This window comes from Chelonia mydas, chromosome 2, assembly GCF_015237465.2.
Source record: "Chelonia mydas isolate rCheMyd1 chromosome 2, rCheMyd1.pri.v2, whole genome shotgun sequence".
Classification (NCBI taxonomy): Eukaryota; Metazoa; Chordata; order Testudines; family Cheloniidae; genus Chelonia; species Chelonia mydas.
In genome coordinates this window covers 262,019,739-262,040,987 of record NC_057850.1, presented here as the reverse complement: position 1 = coordinate 262,040,987, position 21,249 = coordinate 262,019,739, and the positions used below count along the sequence as shown (strand labels likewise).

The following is a 21,249-nucleotide window of genomic DNA, read 5'->3' as shown; positions in this document are numbered from 1 at the left end:
AAGGTGAGCTTCTGTGTAGGCTGTCAGTGCTGCATCATCAGCAAAGAGTCTTGGGTTCAGGTTTGAGTCTTGCAATATTGAACAACTTTCTGTCAGACCTTGTGTGCAAGTAGATTCCCTCCTTTGAGGAACCAAAACTTGTTTCAGCAGCAGGGAGGAGAAGATCCCAAACGGAGTTGGGGAAAATACGCAGCCTTGCTTGACTCCGCTACAAAGCTGGAAAGCCTCAGACACTGAGCCATCGTACTGAACTGTGCTGTGCATGTTTTCAGGGAAGGATTGTATCATGCTGAAGAGATTGGGCGCGGGGGTGGGGGCATCCAATCCTTTCTAGAAGTGCAAATAGTCCACTTCTCCTGACAAGGTCAAAGGCCTTTGTGAGATTGGTGAAGGTTATGTAGAGGGGCTTCTTTTGTTTTCTGCATTTCTCTTGTAGTTGTCTCAGCGAGCAGATCGTGTTGATAGGAGCCCTTTCAGCTCTGAAGCCGCACAGTGATTCAGGATAGATTCTGTCTGCAAGGGTCTGAAGTCTGTTCAGGACAACTCAGGCAAAGACTTTTCCCATAATACTAAGAAGGGAAAGGTGTCAGGTACTAATATTTTACTATCTTTCCAGCAACTCCTGCAGCGGATCAGGTACCAGATGTATTGGTTCTTCCTCTCCTCTGGACTTTACTGCTGACACCGAGACAGGGGGGTCCTGGGCATGGGCAACTCAGGGTCTCTATAGCATTTGCCCAGGCTTGCGCCCTAGAGGGGTACTCCCGTTTCACCTCAGGTGTCGACCCAGCAGTCACCAGTTCTAAGCTTGATGAGGAGCAGTCAGCACGGATTTGTCAAGAGCGAACCATGTCAAACCAGCCCGGAGATCTCTTTGAAAGGGTAACAAGCCTTGTGGATGGGGGGAAGCGGTAGACATGGTATATCTTAACTTTAGTAAGACTTTTGATACTGTCTCGCGTGACCTTCTCATAAACAAACTAGGGAGAAAAACAATCTAGATGGAGCTACTATAAGCTGGGTGCATAACTGGTTGGAAAACTGTTCCCAGAGTGTAGTTATCACTGGTTCAGTCAGGCTGGAAGGGCATATCAAGTTGGGTCCCGCAGGGATCAGTTCTGGGTCCGGTTCTGTTCAATATCTTCATCAATGATTTAGATAATGGCATAGAAAGTACACTTATAAAATTTGTGGATGATACCAAGCTGGGAGGGGTGGCAAGTGCTTTGTATGATCTGGACAAACTGGAGAAATGGTCTGAAGTAAATAGGGATGTGAAATTCAACGAGGACAAATGCAAAGTCCTCCACTTAGGAAGGAACAATCAGTTGCACGCATACACAATGGGAAATGACGGCCTAGGAAGGAGTCCTGCGGAAAGGGATCTGGGGTCATTGTGGATCACAAGCTAAATATGAGTCAACAGTGTAACACTGTTGCAAAAAAAGCGATCATTCTGGGATGTAGTGCAGGGGCAGCGAGTTGTATGGGCCTGTGGTGCCCATGCTCCAGCACAGGGGCCTGGCTTCACCAAAGTTCGGAGCTGTGTCTCTCCTCGGGCCCTGCCTGCCACCCCCCGTGCACTTCCCCCGGAGCGTCCCCCCACCCAGCCCCACGTCACCCCCGGGCAATTTAAAAGGGCCCCACTTCCAGAAGCGGATGGCACATCCCTGTGGCCCCTCATGGGGGGGCGTGTCTCTACATGCTGCCCCCGCCCTGAGCTGCAGCCAATGGGACCTGCGGGGGTGGTACCTGTAGGCAGTGGCATGTGGAGATCCCTCCGGTCCCGCACCTAGGAGCTGCTGCCAGAGGGGGGTGCAGGTCACTTTTGGGAGCCGCCCAAGGTAAGCGCTGCACCCCTCACCCTCTCCTGCACCCCAACCCTCTGCCCCGCCCAGACCCTGCACCCAAACTCCCTCCCAGACCCCGCCCCCTGCACCCCGTCCTGCACCTCAACCCCCTGCCCCAGCCTGCACCCTAACTCCCTTCCAGAGCCTGCCCCCTGCACCCCGTCCTGCACCCCAACCCCCTGCCCAGACCCTGCATGCAAACTTCCTCCCAGAGCCTGCCCCCTGCACCCCCTCCCACACCCCAACCCCCTGCCCTAGCTTGCCCCCTGCATCCCCTCCTGCACCCCAACCCCCTGCCCCAGCCCAGACCCTGCACCCCAACTCCCTACCAGAGCCTGCACCCCTGCCCCAGCCTGCACCCCAACTCCCTCCCAGAGCCCATCCCCTGCACCCTCTCCTGCACCCCAACTGCCTGCCCCAGCCCAGAGCCCACACCCAAACTTCCTCCCAGAGCCTTAGGCAGTGGGGCGGGGGCCGGGACTTCGACTCGTTCTGGGCACCACCAAAAATTATACCAACCTGCTGCCCCTGTTTACTAGCAGGAGTATTGTAAGCAAAACACGAGAAGTAATTCTTCCACTCTTCTCTGCGCTGATTAGGCCTCACCTGGAGTATTGTGTCCAGTTCTGGGCCCCACAGTTCAGGAAAGATGTGGACGAATTGGAGAAAGTCCAGAGAAGAGCAACAAAACGGATGAAAGGTCTAGAACACATGACCTGTGCGGGAAGATTGAAAACACTGGGTTTGTTTAGTCTGGAGTAGAGAAGACTGGGAGGGGACGTAACAGTTTTCAAGTACATAAAAGGAGGAGGGAGAAAAAATGTTCTTAACCTCTGAGGATAGGACAAGACGCAATGGGCTTAAATTGCAGCCAGGGCAGTTTAGGTTGGACTTTAGGAAAAGCTCCCTGTCAGGGTAGTTAGGCACTGGAATAAATTGCTTATGGAGGTTGTGGAATCTCCATTATTGGAGATTTTTAAGAACAGGTTAGACAAACCCCTGTCAGGGATGGCCTAAATCAGGGATCTCAAACTCAAATCACCACAAGGGCCACATGAGGACTAGTACATTGGCCTCAGGGCCACATCACTGACACCTTTTCATATAAAGGGACAAAAGTCCCCCGGCCCCACCCCCACTCCACCCCTTCCCCACCCCCATTCCAACCCCTTCCCCAAAGTCCCCACCCCAGCCCCTCCTCTTCTTCGCCTCCTCCCCTGAGCGCGCGACTCCCTGCTCCTCCCGCTCCCTCCTGGAAAGTGCTAAGTGCCGCCAAACAGCTGTTTGGCGGTGGGAAGGCCGGGAGTTAGGCAGGGACACGGCGTGCTGGGGGACGGAGGGGTGCCGGGGGAGGGGAGCTTGGCAGCCGCAGGAAATAACTCGGGGAGGGGGCACGGGGAGCTTGCTGGGCCGCAGCAAATAACTCTGAGGGGATGGGGGGCACGGGGACCTTGGTGGGCCGCAGAAATAACCCTGCAGGCCACATGTTTGAGAGCCCTGGTCTAAATAATACTTAGTTCTGCCATGAGGGCAGGGGACTGGACTAGATGACCTCACGAGGTCTCTTCTAGCCCTATGATTCTATGAGCACTGCAACCTTTTGTAGGCCTCACCAAAGCACATAAGAACGGCCACACTGGGTCAGACCAAAGGTCCATCTAGCCCAGTCTCCTGTCTTCTGAGAGTGGCCAATGCCAGATGCCCCAGAGGGAATGAACAGAACCTGTAATCATCCAGTGATCCATCCCATCCCTCATTCCCAGCTTCTGGCAAACAGAGGGTGAGGACACCATCCCTGCCCATCCTGGCTAATGGTCACGTGCACGTGAGCATCCAATTCTGGCTGGACAGGTGAGCGGCAGGCACAGTGAGCTGAAGCCCCTGTTAGGTTCATGCTGGCTGCACAGCCTGGGAGCCAGGAGGGTGCAGAGGGAAAAGGCTTGGCACAGATAGACCTAGGAGGTGTGTTACCTTTGTGTCCGACCAGCTTCTCAATATTTCACTGAAGGGGTCCTGGGTGGTTTCTGCTGAGAGCAGAGAATGAGCTGATGCTCATGGTCATTGCGAGATGCTGCTGAGGGAATTAACCCAAGCAATATCTAAAATGTAGACTGGAAAGTTGCAGAACTGTGGAGGTGGGACTTGTCCCTGGGGGAGGGGTCTCACTGCGAGCTCAAGCAGCGGTGAAACGGGAATAACTAATTGCCAGGACTCTGACTGCCCTGGGGGCAGTTACGAAGCCTAAACTCCAAAATTGTCTCCTTTGAAAGTTGTAATACAATTAAACTCTTTGAACTGGCCTACTTGCGGCCTGCCTCCTGCTGACTGACTGTAACTAACTGGGTGGGGGGGTGAGTTCCTTGTGCTTTGAGCTGGTTACTCAGCAATGCCGGTGCCTTAGCAAGAGCAGGGCTGCAGGAGACGAGCAGGCTCGCCTAAAGACAAGGGGGGGTGTGCACACCGCAGCTGGGCCTGAGCCTCCTGGCCCTAGTAGACAGGGGCCAGCTAGCCCACTAAGGACAGCAGCATGGACCCTGCCCTGGGGCTGCAGCTCAGGTGTGCCAGTGACCAAACCCCTCCCTCCCTAGTCTCACTGGGATAGAGAAGGGAAATTGGCACTAGATTTCACAAGTACCAGTGCAGCTGCAAGAGCAGCAGCCGGCAGAGGGCTGCTGTCCTAAGGCCCAGAACAGGTCACTGACTGCTTTGGGGCTGGGGCCGGGGCCTGCAGGGTCCCAGGCCAGTGTGCAGAGGCCAGAGCTGCTGAGCTGGAGAAGCAGGTGGGGGCATTGTTGTTCTCGGTCTATGCGTTGGGGGGCCCAAGCAGGGGACCGAGAGAGACAGGCAAGAACCTGCCCCCCCCGGGGGGGCATCTGGAGAGGCTTCTAGTGGGCGCTGGGGGGAGCCAGGGGTGGGCCATGCTGCTGGGAGCTGCAGTTCCAGGGCTAGGAACAAGCCCTATGCCAAGGACTGTGGCTGCTGCAGGGCTTAATTACTCATGAAAGAGGTGCCTGGGTTCAAGCAATTTTTTTACTTTCATAACTGACGAGGCAAGGCAAGCCCAGCCCTGCCAGGCCTCTGAGCTGCCGGGACTTGGCCCAAGTTAAGCATTTGGCCACGCCCCTGCAGTGCGCCAGCTGCAGGCACAGGGCCGGCAGGTGAGAGGAGCTCCTGGGGTAGGCACTGCCCAGCGGGCCCTGGAGCGAGTCCGGCGACAGAGACAAGACAGAGCTCAGAGTGGATTCCACAGGGTGGGGGAGCCAGGACAAGTGGGGGGCAGGGCAGGCCCCTGCCACCACTTTGCTGGGGGCTGGATCTGCCAGGCTCTGCGTCAATCAGAAGGGGGATTATGCCCCAGGTTGGTGCTGGGCTGTGACATACCCTCCTACCCCCTCAGAAGCCTGGGGAATGGGAAGGGCAGCCCCCAGCCCAACCAGCAGGACCCACCCCTGCCTTCACTGATCCAGAAGGAAATGGGGCTGGGGGCCCCTTGCTGGTGTAGTGCCTGTAGGGCTGAGCCAGCCCCTTCTCCCCTCCTGTTCTGTGAAAGCCACAGCCCCCTCTGGCAGCGGGCACCGCTGGGAAAGGCCCCAGCGCCCACGCCCCGGGTGGAGGGACCCCTCACTGGGGCAGGCTGAGCTCCTGCCTGGCGTCCACGGGGCTAGTCCCCTCCTGCGGCCTTGGTGGGGAGAACAGAGCAGGACCAGGAGAGCCTGGGACTGTCCTGGGTGTGAGGGGCTAACTGGACCAGGCCGGGCACCCAGGGGCGGGGTTTCTGGCTCCCCCCCCCGCACGGAGGGGCTGGGGCTGGGGCTGGCAGTTGCCCAGTAATTAGCATGCCCGACCCTCCGGATTAATCAGCCGGGGCGGGGTCCGCCGCCTCCCGCAATCAGGGGCCGGTTCAGGAGACTCCGCGGCCGGCTCAAGGGGGCAATCAGCGCCAATCAGCACCATTAGCGGGGGGGGCTCTAGCTCCGACGTGCAGCCGCCGGCCCGGCCCGGTTCGGTCCCGGGACTTCGCCGGGTCCCGCGGGCAGCAGCTGGGGGGCGGCCGGTTCCTGCGTGCGGGATTCGGGGAGCTGCGGCCCGGCCCGTTCCTTCGCCCTGCCCCCATTATCCCGCCCCCCCGGCCCGCTCCCCTCATTATCCCCTGGCCCGTTGCCCCCCGCGGCCCCCCGCCCTCCCCATTATCCCGCCGCCCAGCCCGTTACCCCGCAACCATTCCCCCATCACCCCCTCGGTCTCCCCGGCCCCCCCATTATCCCCGCTCCCATCCATTACCCCCTCCGCCCATTCAGTCCCAGCCAAAGCGCCGCAGAAAGGCTTGACAAGTGGCCGGGCGAAAGCATCTGTCTGGCCGCGCCGCCCCCGTCCCGCCCGCCCCAGCCGACAAAAGCGCCCTTGTGCGGCTCCCTTGTGCTCCGGCCTCAGTAATTACCGATCATCAATCAGCGTTAATCACAGCTGATTAGGCGGGAGGGGGGCGGCGCCTTCCCAGGCCGGGCGCGCCGGGGGCCGGGCCCTGCCCCCCGAGCGGGCTAAGGGGGAACTCAGGCGTGGCGTGAGGAAGATGGATGAGTCCGGAGGGCGACACCCCTCCCCCGCCCCCCCGCGCTGAGCCGGGCTGCGGGGAGCCTCGGAGCGCGCCGCCACTCCAGCCCTCGAAGGCAGCGGGCAGGCAGCGCTGCCGCGGCTCCGGGGCACGGGCTGCGGCGCAGGAGCCCGGGGGCGGCGAGCCCGAAGCCCGCAGGACCGGGGGGGGATCGTGAGAAAGGGACCCGAGGACCCAGCATCGCGCGCAGCGCAGAGGGGGAGCCCTGCGCAGAGCCGGGGCGCAGCGCAGAGGGGGAGCCCTGCGCAGCGCAGAGCCGGGGCACCGCGCGCCCCGCGCAGAGGGGGAGCCCCGCGCAGCGCAGAGTCGGGGCACCGCGGGCCCGGGAGCAGCCGGGCGGCCCAGCAAGTTGGCGGCGGCTGGAACCCGTGGGGAGGTGGGGGCGCAGCCAGCCCGGGAGGCGCTCCGCGCCCGCTCGCCATGCAGAGACCCAGCGGCCAAGGGGCCGCCTTCTCCATCGACTCGCTGATCGGGACCCCGCCGCCGCGCTCCGGCCACCTGCTCTACACCGGCTACCCCATGTTCATGCCCTACCGGCCGCTGGTGCTGCCCCAGGCGCTGTCGCACTCGCCCCTGCAGTCCGGCCTCCCCCCGCTCGCCCCGCTGGCCTCCTTCGCCGGCCGCCTCACCAACACCTTCTGCGCCAGCCTGGGGCAGGGGGTGCCCTCCATGGTGGCGCTCACTACGGCGCTGCCCAACTTCAGCGAGCCCCCCGACGGGTTCTACCCGGCGCAGGAGTTGCCGGCGGCGCGCACCAACCCGGAGCCGGGCTGCAGGCGGAGCGCCGAGAGCCTGGAGGCGGAGGAGCTGCCCCCGGCCAGGGACAAGGGGCCCCCCGAGCAGCCGCTACACTTCCCGGACCCCTTTCCCAGCCTGGCAGGTAAGAACCGGGCTGCAGCCCCAAGCCCAGTCTAGGCCAGCGAACTTTCTGCGGGGTGGACGCTGACCCCTCTCACGGGTGCCGCAGCCGGGACCGGAGCGTCCTCCTGGAGCAGAAGCGAGCCGCCAGCCCTGTTCCGTGCGCACAGCGCGGCGCGGTCCCTGCCCTCTGGGGGTAGCGATCCCGCCCGAGCAGCCTGGGCGCGAAGGGGATCCGTACCCTTTATCGGCTCCGGATACTGGGGGAGGGGGCAGGGGGCTGCTGGGGTGGGGAGCGATCGGGTGCAGACGGAGCGGGAGAGCTGGGGGTGGAGGGAACAAGGGGGCTACAGGGGAAAGACCTGGGAAAGGAGGCACGAGGGAGGGGCTCTGCGGAGGAGACACCCCGGGAACAAACAGAGCCGGAGTTGGGGGGAGCGTCCTGGGAGGCGCTGGGACCAGGGTTGAAGGAGGGGAAGGGACCCCAGGGACAGGTTGTGCCGGCTTTGGAGGAGGGTAGGGGGCTGCAGTAGGGATCGGAGGTCCAGAGGGGAGCGATGGGCGAGTGTGGAGCCTCCGGGGAGAAGGGGGCTGTGGGGTGGACTAATAAGGAGGGGCAGGTGGAGCCGGAATTAGGGGGCTAAGGGGGACTGCAGGGGGAGAGGGGAAACGGGTTGGGGTAAAGGAGGCTGCACCGGGAGGGGCAGGGGGGCAGGGGAAGCCGGTGCTGGAGGTGAGGGGAGTTGCAGGGGGAGCCGAGGCTGAGGTGCAGGGGGCCGGGCAGACCGGGGTGTGTGGGGAAGGGGTCTGTAGGCGTGGAATAATCCGGGGGGCGCGGTGGGACTGCGGGGGGCAGGGCCCTGGAGGCTGGTGGAGCCGCCGTTGGGGGCCGTAGAGTTGGGGCGGGGGGTAAGGTGGCTGCAGGGGCAGGTAGACGTGGGGGAGGGGCCGATGGGGCGAGAAAGGGGTTTCCGGTGGAGGCCCCCTCTGCTGTGCCAGGGGCGGGAGCCCTCAGATAACCACAGCTGTGTGCTGGGGGGGAGGGGAAGGGTTGCGGGCCGCCCCCCGCGGGGATTGCTCCAGAGGCGGCGCAGGCTCCGGGTGTCGGTTCTTCGGCCCCCAGCCCCCCTCTGCCCCGGGCTGGCGGGCAGGGGAGGGGTCTCCCTCCGGAGCAGGCTCCCACCCCGGCCTGAGCTCCCCACGGGCTGCCCTGGGAATAGAAGTGGCCGGTGAGTGGGAAGCCCAGGCCCGAGGGAGAAGGGGCGGTGAGCGCCGCTCCCCTCGCGGGTCCCAGGCTGGGCTCGGCTCGGGACAGACCCGGCTGTAGCTGCCCCTCCGCTGCGGGCTGCCTAGGCGTGTGAGACACCTGCCCCAGCAGCCCCCGGCGGGACGGGACCCAAGTTCCCGCGTGTGTGCGCGGGCAGCCCAGTGCCGGGCTTCGGGGGTGTTTAATTATCCTTCGGTGATGGGGGGGTGTGCGCGCCACGGAGGGAGTGTCCGGCGGGGATGGGGTGTCAGGTGAGTGGCTGCGCCAAAGGGTGTCTGGCGGGGGTGTCCGGTGAGTGGGTGCTCCCAGGTGTGGCAGGTTGGAGGGGGGGTGTTGGGTGTGCGCAGGTGGGTGGCTGCGCCAAGAGCTGTCGGGACGGGTTGGGGTGTCCAGGGGAGATAGAGTTCAGGGGGCGCAGGGGTGGCTGTGCCGGGGGTGTCCGGAGGCAGGGGTCGGGTGGGCTTGTGCGCCAAGGTGTGGCGGAATGGAGAGATTTCCGGCCCGGGGTGGGTCTGCGCGCGGGGGGGTGCGCGGAGCGGGGGCTTGGGAGGGCAGGGGGTGCCCGGCGGGGATAGAGTCGGGGGGGGGGCAGGTGGCTGTGCCGGCGGGGGGTGTCGGGTAGGTGGGGGGGCAAGGTGTGGCGTCATGGGAGGACTTCTGGCTGGGGGTGGGTCTGCGTGCGCAGGGGTATCCGGGGTTTGCGGGGGTGGGTGTCGGAACGGGAGGGAGGTGTCCAGCGGGTAGCGCTAGGGGTGTCGGTGGTTGCAGGTGGGACGTCTGGGAGTCCCCCGCCCCCGCAGCCGCTGGCCGCAGCTCAGCTGAATGGTCCGGAGCCGGGCCCCGCCATGCGTCCTGCAGAGGGTACCCGGAGTCAGGTCCAGGCTCCCCTCGGCCCACTCCCAGCGCCAGGGCGCGGCGCTCTCCGAGGTGCTGGCGCCCAGCTGTGGGTGCTACTCCCCGGCGGCAGCGGGGATCGAGCTGCGCCCCGCAGGGACGGGAGCAGCTGGCGGCTTTATTCCCACAGCAACGGCCGGAGGGTCCAAGTCCCCCCTGCCCCCATCAGAGAGACGGGGACCCACAGGCCTCCTGCGCCGCTCGGGCAGCCAAGCAACTGCAACCTGGGGGGCTGGCAAACCCCGGCACCGCAGAGCGCGCCCGGCCAGCCCCTGTGCCCGAGAAGCAGCTCCCCAGTGGTCGGGGCTGCAATCACCTCTCCCGGGAGCCCCCAGCCCGCCGCAGGGAGGGACCTTCGCGGGGCGGGGCGTTTCTAGATCTCAGCAGCCGAGCCCCCGAAAGCCCGGGGGAGTCTGGGGCCCCCTCATCAGTTTTCCCCTTGTCAGGAAACAGGTGATCGTCTGCGGCTACTTCTCCTAGCCAGGTGCTTCCCTGGGCCCCAGCCGCCGCCTCTGGCTTCCTCCCCAGCCTGCGGGAGGCCTGGCTGGAGTAACTTGGGGTGCGCGGGGGGGGGCTGCCTAACTTGTTGTTTGAGTCCCTCTGATGTCCCCTCTGAACAGGCCCGGTCTCTCTAGCTCTTCGCAGACGTGTGTTCCCTGCCTCCGGGCGTTTGCATCGCCTGTCCTGAATTCTGCGGTCTCCTCTGAGACCCAGGGACGGGCGCTGGGCACCTGGCCTTGGCCCCTAATGTCACATTCGCTTGTGTTACCGCTGGGCTCAGGCTCCTGGCGCCGCTCCCAGGAGGTTCCAGGCCCCTCCCCAGCAGCTGAGTTAGACCCCGCGAGGTGTACGCGTGGTTAGCATGATTCCTTCAAGGGGCATTTCCTACCCTGACCGCTGCGAAATGCCATCCCTGGCCGTCCCCAGGCTGGGCCTGGTTCTTCGTCTTCTCTGGCCTCCTCGCAACCTGAAGAATTGTCTGTCCTGTGCGGGCTTCCCCCTCTGCAGACCAGGAGGGATTAAGCCCTGGACCCAGTCCCAGTCCAGCCCATCTTTTAACCCGCCTCTTGGTGCTGCCCTTCTCTGGTTTCTGATCTATGGCTGAGCCCGCGCTCTCATCCTGCCCTTACTTAGCTCCCTCCAGAGCATCAGCAGTCTTGAGAAATCCGAACAAACTGGCAACCTGTTCTCCTTTAGCTATAGTTTTTCATGCACAAAGGATTCTGATACCGAGACATTTTCTAATACATTTCCTCTGCAGAAGTCGGGCAGCTTGTGTCGGGGGTGCAGGGGCTGGGCGCTCTGGAACCCTGGGAATGAAGCCAGAGGGGGCCTCTGGCTGTGGGACCGCCCCCGGGCCCGCTCTCACCAGGGCAAGCCCCCTCCTCCTGGGTCTCACCTCGGAGCATTCAGACCCTGCTCACACCATGAGCCCACCTGGATGGGAAACCGGGGGAAGCCTTGCACTCCAAAGGGCCCTGCACCCCAACTCCGCAGTTAGGAGTGACTCTCAGCCAGCGTGTAAAACAGAAGGTTTAATAGACAACTGGAGCACCGCGTAGAACAGCTCGGGTTCGTACAGAAATCGGGAACATTTAGCAAAGCCCATCTTGGGGGGGGGGGGGGGTCCAGAGCTCTTCCCTCCCTACAGAGCCCCAAGCCAAGAGACGGACTCGTTTCCAGCAGCCCAACCTCTGACACACCCAGCTGCTTCTACTCCGTCCCAGGTTCTCTCTTCTGGGAAACAGGTCACCCGAACTCCACCTCTCCTTGCTCCAGCTTGCGGCCGCTGGTTGAGGGGCCTTGGCCATCAGTTGCCAGGTTAGAGAGTGTCCAGTCCTCGTCTGTACGCAGGCCGCTGGAGGCGGTGACGCCTGCCCGCGAGGGTCTCTGCGAACATCGCACTCTTGTCCACTTTGGGGTGTTTGGATAATAGACAGGGGAAACTGAAGCACACCCAGTACTCATGGAAAACATTAAGACCCTTCCCTCCCCCGCCTCCCCACACTTTGTCGCTGGTATCTCAAGCTCCTCTGTTTATCATTCTTTTTTAAATACATTGGTTGAAAGTGAAGTAAGGCTCAGGGGTCTGTAATTCCCAGAATCCTGACTTGCACCTTTTTCAAAGATAGGTATAAAGTTGGCTCCTCTTCAACCCTCTGCTGTGGTTAGCTGCCTTTGTTAGCAGCTCAGCTGCTTCAGGTCTCTTGGGTACATACATATTTTGTTCTGGTGACCTGTTGCTCTTTTTTTACCAGTTCCAGCACCTTCCCTTTTACACCTTGGTCTCTGACAGTCTTTTGAAAATCTAAATAAATTGTCAGACAGTCCCCTTTACCCATTTAGTTTATTGACATGTTCAGATAATTCTAAGATCAGCAAAATTAAAGGTCTAGAAAACATGACCCATGAGGGAAGACTCAAAAAATTGTATTTGTTTGGTCTGGAGAAGCCTGAGAAGGGATATAACAGTTTTCAAGTACATAAAAGGTTGTTACAAGGAGGAGGAAGGTGAATTGTCCTACCTGCAGAGGTTAAGGAGAACAAGAAGCAATGGGCTTAAATTGCAGCCAGGGCAGTTTAGGTTGGACGTTAGGAAAAACTTCCTACCTGTCAGGGTGGTGAAGCACTGGTATAAATTGCCCAGGCAGGTGGAGATTTTTAAGAGCAGGTTAGACAAACCCCTGTCATGGATGGTCTGGATAATGTGTAGTCCTGCCGTGAGGGCAGGGGACTGGACTGGCGAGGACTTCCAGTCCTACGATTCTAAACGTGATTTTCCTTTGCAGACAATGTGCGGGTTAGACCCTCTCCTAGCGTGATCTACCAGGTGTTGTAATAGACTAGTTTAAATTATAACTTCATCCAGTTTCCCCGGTACAGATGTGAGGCTGACTGATCTGTAAGATCCTCTTTTTAAAATGCATCTGCTACCCTCCAGTAGTTGGTGACAGTAGCTGGCTTTTACTAAGAGGCTGTATATTTTGCTAGCAGCTCCACACTTCCTATTCAAATGCCTTCAGAACTCGGTGATGGAGCATCTGGGCCTGGGGACTTGTGGCTTTTGTAAATGATCAGTTTGCTTCAGCACTTCTTCTTCTGCTACCTTGATCTCCTTGAGCATCTCAACTTTATAGTGAGAAAAGAGCAGGGCCAGGATGGGAATCTCCGCATGGAGACCAATGCAAAGAAATCACTTTGCTTCTCAGCAATGTTTTTGGCTTCCTTAATTGCTCCCTTTAATCCCCAGTGATCCAGTGGCCCCCCCTCCCCCCAGTTCTTCACAGGCTTCTTGCTTCTGATGGACATAAAGAATTTCTAGTTTGTTTTTGCACCTGTTACATGTGCATCTGTGATACTTCTCTGGTCCCATCACCTTAGCACCTCCTGGGTGTGGCAGGGCGGGTCTCCCAGTGGCACAGATGGGGGAGTGAGGCACAGTGACTTGCTCAAGGTCCCAAAATAAGCCTTTGGCCAAGCAGGGAATTGAACACTGGCCTCCTATATTCTAGGCAAGGGCCTTAACCACTGGCCCGTCCTTCACTTTTTGCTGTGAAGCCCCACTTTGGCCCTTCTAGCTCCCCTCTCACCAGCTGTAACCTATGTGCCTGTTTGGTTCACTGGGGCAGGTTTCAAGGATTTTGGTGTGGCCCAAATAGCCTGGCCCCCCTGCTATTTAGCCCTATTGGCTTCCTCTTCGCTTCCCGCTCCCTTTTGTTCCACAGCTCCTCTGCCTTCAGAGCGTCTCTTATTGTCCTGGGTTTCTCAGGAGCATCCATGCCCCTTTGTTCTATTGCAGTCCCCTGTCAGTGTCACTTCATGGGGCCTCCCCTCCTCCAGGCGTGGAACCTCATTTGATTGTGGTCACAGGGGGCAGCGCCTGTGTGTTCCTTCACACTGTTGGGACAGCGGGTGCCCAGGACCAGCCGCTCCACAGAACAGCGGCCCGAAGCGTTACCTGGGCGTTGATCCGGTTGCCATTCTCCCTTCTAGCCTGGGCTCTATGACCGCACCAGCATTGTTCCGTTTGTGCCTCTGTACTGGTAGCTGGAGCCCCCGTTATCAGAACCAGCACCAGCTGCTGTGGGAGCCTTTGGCAGGAGCCCTTCTCCCAGAAGTGGAGCTCTTTCCTGCCCTCCTCTCTCCCTCCTGTGTCACGGGTACCCGCATGTCCCACTGTGCCAGGCCCCTCGCCAGCACTTGGTAGCAGCCCCTGGAGCTGCATGTCGTGGGTGAAGGGTGGTGCTAACGGTGGCTGCAGTTTGACCATGAGGATCCTTTGGCTGGTCCAGTCTGTAGGTTTCCTCTGGCTGGGGAAATGTTAAATATTTGTCATAAGCAGATTCAATGGAGGTGAGGTTCCAGCCATGCACCCAAGGGGCAGAGTTGAGGGTGGAAAGGAACAAACCTGAGAGAACCCCTTATGTCCTGATAGCCCTCAGGACTGGAGAGGGACAGCTGGGCTATGGTTCCACAAACAGCTGCGTCCCATTCTTTCTCTCTCCCCACCCCTGCACCTCCCAGCCAGGCTGGGTCCCCAAAGCACGTGTGCGGTGGTCTAGCTTTCCGTAGTGACTGTGGTGCTTGCACAGACGTTGCTGGGCCCCTGTGTGGCAGGTTGTCTGGCCTGCGTTAGACTGAGACTTTGGGATCCGTGCCCTGATGTCCAGAATGGATGGGACAGAGGAGATGTGGCTGAGGGAGGAGTCCTCGGTCCCACCCCCCAGCAGGGAGGGGAATAAGACCAGGTCTGACCTGTTCACAGCTTGTGGCTTCTTGAAGGCTGTGGATTGTAGAGCGTGAGGTAGGGGCTTCCCAGCCTTGGTGTCGGAGTAACCTGCGTCTCCTTCGCTGACAGGCCCATGGGTGCTGCTGGCTGCCGGGGGGAGCATCTGTAGCTCAGGGAGAGGCAGGCATGGCTCTTGGCACTGGTAGTATGTAGTACCTGGCTCAGAGATGGTTGGAAGCTCTTTTGCTACGCCTGGCTTGTGAGACGCTGAGGGGTGCGGATGTCTGGCTCGCAGAAGCGAAGGATGGTCAGAGGGCAGCAAAGCACAGACTTGCCTCAGGGGTCAAAGGTGCCGCTGACGGGCCTCGAGGGGACCTTGACACCCTTTTGTTGACTCTTGCCAGGGTTCTCAGGCAGGTAAGGGAGCTGTTGGGGTGGGACTCCTCCCTGAGCAACCAGTTAGTCACATGGTAACTATTCTGTGTGACTAGTCGTGTGTGTGTGGGTGTCCCTGCGGTGCCTAGAGATGAGCTGGGTGTTGTCCTGGAAGTACAGGGTGAGCTGTGATGGACCCCCGGCAGGCAGGGACAGGCTAGTACCGTTGGTCTCCCAGTTACTGAGGTTAGGCATGGCAGTGCCATGTGTGTAGATCTGAGGGTGAAGTGGCTCCTACCTCTGTGATGGGGTGTAGCTGAATCGCTGTCCTGGCTCCGCCAACTCAGCTTGGCCCCCAGAGCGTTTCCTGCAGCTGGGCCTGGCCATGTTTCTGGGGCATGGAATCTCTCTGATGTGGCCTGCTCTACTCGGAGCTCTGACGACCGCAGGACAGCCCTGTTGAGGGGAAGATGGGCCTGGCCCATGTCCCACCTCCCCACAGCAGCGGCCAGGAGACACCCTCTCAGAAGGGACGTGTTCAGCACAGCTGCTAGGACCTGGGATGCTTTTAGCTCCTCCAGGGTGGGCTACTAGCACTATTGGGCAGCTGCCCCGAGGGCGGGGGGTGGTGAGGAGCTCAGGTATCAGCAAGGGCTGCAGAAGGAGAATGGAGACTCGTGCCTGGACAGGGGCTGTCTGGGGCCCAGCACTCGGACCTCAAACATCTCTGCTTCCTGACTGGGGGCTTTATGGGGTCTATCTTCCATGTGGAGTTAACTTGGGGGACTGGCACCCAGGTCTGAGCACCTGGACTGGCCTCGCCTGGGTGGGAGGCCTGGTCTACACCTAAAACTTAGGTCAGCCTAGCTACATCACTTGGGATGTGAAAAATTCGCACCCTCAAGACAGTTCAGCCATCCTAAGCCATGGTGTAGACGCCACTAGACGGAGGGCAGAATTCTGTCAGTCTAGCTACTGCCGGGATAGAGCAGGGACAGCAACAGGGAAAACCCCGGCTATCGCTGTAGCAAGTGTGGATGCTATCACACTACAGAGGCAGAGCTGCAGTGACTGTGGTGCAGACAAGGGCTGAGTGTGGCACTCAAAGGGAACGTCAGGGTTGTGCCCTGTCTTTGTGGGTTGGAGCACTGCTGAAGAGGGAACACAGAGGGGAAGCAAGAAGACTGGTTGTGTCCCAGTGAGATGGAGCTGGCTTGGGGCTTAAGCAGGCCGTGTGTGTCTGTGGGATTGTTAATAATACGTATTTAAGCTTAATAGAACCTCTGTTCTGAAACCATCCTTGGAGTGGGAGTGTAACATTAACACCCACCCTACAGAATCCTCCCTGCATTCCTGTCCTCGCTGGGACTGCATTGACCGGTCTGTGTCACTCAGACATCTCCGGACACATCCCAGGGCTCTTTTCCTTTCCTAGTGAGTTGTGGGAGAAATTCTTTGTCCTGGGAGCACAGGGGAATTGTGGGAAGGCATTTGTGACAGTCACCAGGCCGATGCTCTGGAACTGCTCTGTATGAAGCCAGTCAGGACTCCTTCGCCATGGCAAGAAGCTTACATAGCTTCCCCTTCCTGGGTCTGACCTTGGATCATTCAGCATCCCTGTCGTCACCATGGTGAGTCTGCCCAGGCAGGCTCCTAGGAAAGCCAGTGGGCCCTGCACCCCAACTCCACAGTCAGCTGTGACTCTCAGCCAGCGTGTAAAACAGAAGGTTTATTAATCAACATGTACACAGCATAGAACAGAACTTGTTAGCACAGAAATCCGTGACTTTCAGCCAAGGCCATCATGGGGGGACTGCGGGCCAGATGCCCAAGACATTCCTTCCTAGAGTCCCCCACAGCAGACTGAACTGGACCCAGCTGCCTGGCCTCCAGCATCCCCATTGCTCCTTCTCTGGTCTTTGTCTTGCTTCCCGGGCAAAGTGTCACCTGGTCACATCCCGCTCCTGGCTCTCAGGTTATGAAGGGCACCTTCCATTGCTTACGTGGAGGCAGCTGGAGCAGTCTCACCAGCCTCTGAAGGTCTCCGCAAAAGTCACACACCTTTTATCCCCACTACCTAGCCATTGGTGCAATACACAGGGAAACTGAGGCACACTCCGTATTCATGCGAAACAGTAAGGCTCACATACAACACAATAAGGAGGAAAACCCCACTTTCTTGCAGCATCGGAGGACTATCAGCACTCAGGTGATATAGCCTGTCTCCTCCCTCCCTTACCAGCCCGAGTGAAAGCCGCACGGGGTGTTAGCTGGCCTGCTGGGGCCATAGACTAACCCAGGTGCAAAGCTGTCACCACCCTCCGGTGAGAGGGTTTCCTGTGTGGAAAGGAGGTGGTTGGGGTAACACCCATCCCAGCCTGGGCTAATTCTGCAGTGAGAACAGACCGAATGTTCCCGGAAGCTCCAGTCTCTGCTGGGTTTGTCTCGGCCAGTCGGCCTTGTGCAATCTGTCGCAGGTGGCTCTATGCTGGAGCGGCTCTGGGCGCTGGACCAGTGCTGCTGGCCCCTGCCTCTGTGGAGCTTCTTAGTTCCTTGACCCGGGGCTAAACCCCGGCCTTCTCTGCTTACAGATGCTGCCAGCTGTGCCAGGAGAGGCTGTTGGTTGGCAAAGCCTCCAGAAGAATTTATGAGTTCCCCGGAGCTTGCCTGGGCATAGATCCCTTTGAGCTAGCGATGGGGAGAAAGCGAAACCCCGTCTGCAATGAACTCTCTGCTTTTCTTTAGCTCCATGACTTAAAACCTTGTGAATCTGGCACCGCTCCCCCGGCAGAACAGAAGGGGATTGTTTTCCAGGAAGGCACTGGGAGTAGAGGTTGGGTTTAGAATGGACATGCGTGGTTCGGAGCTGCAGAGAGTGGGCTATGCTGCCAGGATGACTCTCCTGGAAGCCTGGGCCAGCTTCTTGGTGCTGTTGCTTCCCATCCTGCCGCTGCCCATGTGCGGAACCAGCAGAAATCCTGAAAAAACCCAACATCGAGTTTGACAGTTCCAGTTTTTGGCAAAAGTAAATTTCAGATTTCCACCATTGACTGTTCATGCGTGCTGGGGAGAGACATGTCATGTGCTTTTGGTTCTGTTCCTTGACTGGGTGACTTTATGTAGCTATAACCACAGCACAACCTGCAAACACTAGCTAGGGCAGCGGTTCTCAAACTGTGGGTCGAGACCCCATTTTAATGGGGCCGCCAGGGCTGGCGTTAGACGGGCTGGGGCCAAAGCTAAAGCCCCACTGCCTGGACTCAGGCTTCGGCTTCAGCCCGGGGTGGTGGGGCTCAGGTTACAGGCCCCAGGCCTGGAGCTGCAGGGCTCAGGTGGGCTCATGCTTCAGTTCCCCCTCCTGGGGTCATGCAGCAATTTTTGTTGTCAGAAGGGGGTTGCAGCGCAATGAAGTTTGAGACCCCCGGCTAGAGCAGAGGAGCTGTGGGTGGCGCTGCGCGGGTAGTGACCGTGCAGAGGGTCCCTGCAGCTGCAATAGTGGCTACTCAGACTCTGCAGTGGTGTGTTGTTTTGGGAATTCCTTCCCGGAACAACTTTAGTGAATGGGAATTTAACAGATTTCCTGATTTGTTTGCACTGATCACACATTAAAAGAAAGCCACCTCTCTGCCCCGAGAGGCTTTGTTTTGCCAGGGTTAAGTAACAGAACATGCAGAAGAGAACCGAGGGCTTACGGTGGAGCACAGACTTGAGAGTAAGTGATCAGAGGCAGCTGTGAAAAAGTCTGGTCGGGTTCCGCAGTGTCGGGTTCCGCAGACACAGGAGGTATTCGTCCCACACTGCTTGGCACTCACAAGGCCTCAGCTGGAGTCCTGGGTCTGGGTCTGGGGGCTGAGCTCTAGGAAAGTGGATACAATGGAGAGAGTTCAGAGGAGAGCAGCAAAAATGATCAAATGTTCAGAAAACCTGACCTGTGAGGAAAGGTTAAAAAAACTGGGCATTTAGTCTTGAGAGAAGAAGACTGAGGGGGGGCTGATAGCCTTCAAATGGGTTATTACGGGCTGCCCTAAAGAGCATGGGGATCAGTTGTTTTCCATGTTCCCCGGGGGCAGGACAAGAAGCAATGGGCTTAATGTGCAGCCAGGGAAACCTAGCCAGTTTTCCTAGTGTCTGACCTAACTCTCAGGGGAGTTCAGGTCTGGAAGAGGCATCCCTGGGAGGATGTGGAATCCCCGTCACATTGGACAAACCCCTGTCAGGGATGGTTTACTTGGGTGTGTGTCAGTACAGGGGCTGGAGTTGAGGACCTCCAGCCCTACATTTCTAGGATTCAGTTTGCAACTGAAGTAAATGACAAGCGCCGCTTACTTCCCTGTAACATGGTAAACTCAAGCTAGACCAGTGGTCCCCAAACTTTTTCTGTCCCCTCCCCCCCTTACCCATAATGGAATCTGTTTGTGCCTCCTCTCCCCCAGGGTAGTTGGAGGGCCAGAGCTGGAGCCTAGGATGGGGGTGGGGGCTGGGAGCTGGGGGCAGAGGCTGGGGTTGGCACTGTGGCTGGGGCCAGGGGCAGGGCCAGAGTGTAGCTGGGGGCAGAGCAGGGCTGGCTGGTGCTCCCTTCCCACCCCCCTTGGGGGCTGGCCCAGGCCCTGCCACGCACCCCCCCATCCCACCCCCCGAAATTCCCAGGGAAGTGTTCCCCATAATCTGGGGACCACTGAGCTGGCCAGACTCTGCTCAGAACGAACACGCCCAATGAAGAACCTGCTGGAGGCTGGCTCTGGGGCACTGTTGAAGTGTCCGTGACACAGCGTCCAGGAGGCGCTCTGTGAGCGTGGCTAACGCTAGCTGGAATGGCGAGCCCTCGTCTCAACAAGGGCAGCTCAGAGCTTCGGCCCAGCTGCAGGGGATGGGAAATGAGACACACTTATTCCCCGGAGGGGGCTGAGAGCTGCACCCCGCTGGGACCGTTAGCAGCAGAGCCAGGCGGAGATGGACGTTGCAGTAACTGTAGGGGAAAATGAGACTCTCCCAAAGCATGTGCCCTGCCCCCACAAGCACACGCGTGCTGCAGAGCCCCCAACTCCAAACAGGCTCATCCCGTGAGCCTCGGATCTGCTGAGTCTGGGCTGGAGCCTGGTGACTTCCAGGCACATGGGAGGGAGGGCACCAAAACCCGAAATTCTCCCTCACCTTTACCTCCCCCTCCTGGCATGGGCTGCATGGGGGAGGCTCTTCCGGCTATGCCGGTTCTGGTGCTTTGCACTGGTGCTGTGGGGTGGGAGGTAGGAGGGAGTGACGGGGGTGAGCCCTAGTGCAGACACAGCTTCGCTGTTGTTCCACGGGGCTGGCTCAGAGCAGGTGACTAAAGTGCTGGGCGCTCCCTTGCCCTTGGGACCCCTGTTGCTCCTCACAGGGATGCCGGTGCAGACAAGGCTCTGAGCTGGAGGGTGTTGGCCCAACACGTCTCCCTCGGGGTTTCCCAGCAGGCGTCTCCAGAGCAGATTGGCTCCTTTCCCCCTGCAGGTGCCCTGGCTAACGCTGTTTGTCTTGGCTGCAGATGGCAAGGCGTACAGCTCGGACGAAGAGAAGCTGGAGGTGAAATCGGCGGAGACCCCGTGCAGTGAGAGGGAAGAGGAGAGCTCTGCGCCTGACAGCGAGGACGAGAGCTTCCTGGATGGGAGCAGCGCCAGCTGCCTGGGGCCCAAGCCCAGGCCCAAGAGCAGCTCTGGAGGGGAGCAGGCACCTCCCGGCTCCAACCCAGGGAAGAGCCGCCGGAGGCGCACCGCCTTCACCAGTGAGCAGCTGCTGGAGCTGGAGAAGGAATTCCACTGCAAGAAGTACCTGAGCCTGACGGAGCGCTCGCAGATCGCCCATGCCCTCAAGCTCAGTGAGGTGCAGGTCAAGATCTGGTTCCAGAACCGCCGGGCCAAGTGGAAACGCATCAAAGCCGGCAACGTCAACAACCGCTCCGGTGAGCCCGTCCGCAACCCCAAGATCGTGGTGCCCATCCCCGTGCACGTCAACAGGTTCGCCGTGCGCAGCCAGCACCAGCAGATAGAGCAGGGCAGCCGGCCCTGAGCCCCCCGCCCGCACGCTCCGGGCTCCACTCAGAAACTGTGGGAGGAAAACGCCAAATGCCCTGGCTGCAAACGAGCAGGCGCGCGCCATGCCCAGCAGAGGGGCCTGCCTTGCATGGCCAAGCGGGGCTGACCCAAGCTCCCATTCCAGACGCTGCAGCAAAGGGAGAGGCTCCAGTGCAGACCCTGGGGGCACTGCTGCAGGGGGAGTTTTAACCATTTGTGCTCCAGCCGCTGCTCACAAACCTCTCTGTAAATATCCCTTATTTATTCTGTGTAAAGTCTGTACATATGGAATTGTCTGTCTGTCTGTCTGGGGGAGTGCAGGGCTGCCTCCGGGAGGGATGGGGCTCTAGCTGGTGCTGGGCTCTGCTTGTACCGAGCCCCAGGGCTCCTGTGTGCAATGATCAGTCTGTGGGTTCTCCAGGCCCCTTATCTCTGCATGCCGCCCTCTCTTCCCCCACCCCTTCAGCCCCTCCTCCCTGCGGCAGGGCAGGGCTGCACAGAAGGGGTGGATGGCCTATGTATTCTCTCACTGTCCGTAAGGTATCGCTGTGACTGGCTGCGTCTGTGCCCCATCCATGTATAGTTGTGATTTCAATAAATTATTTTCTATGGAAAGGAAA

At 59.6% G+C, this 21,249-nt stretch overlaps 1 protein-coding gene and 1 long non-coding RNA gene across 2 annotated transcripts in view; one reads left to right on the top strand and one right to left on the bottom strand.

Moving 5' to 3' along the window:
- LOC122464800 overlaps positions 1–18,494 on the bottom strand; it is a 25,469-nt gene extending 6,975 nt beyond the window's left edge. The window contains exons 1-2 of the long non-coding RNA XR_006289189.1: positions 18,458–18,494; positions 16,643–16,646 (exon numbers count right to left, since the gene is read on the bottom strand). This is a non-coding gene — a long non-coding RNA (uncharacterized LOC122464800). The remainder of the gene's footprint in view (positions 1–16,642; positions 16,647–18,457) is intronic.
- On the top strand, positions 6,472–21,249 carry GBX1 (gastrulation brain homeobox 1). Its single transcript, XM_037891517.2, has 3 exons — positions 6,472–6,656; positions 6,738–7,342; positions 20,104–21,249. The coding sequence occupies exons 2-3, from the start codon at positions 6,883–6,885 to the stop codon at positions 20,622–20,624; spliced, it is 981 nt and encodes a 326-aa protein (XP_037747445.1). The 5' UTR covers positions 6,472–6,656; positions 6,738–6,882; the 3' UTR covers positions 20,625–21,249.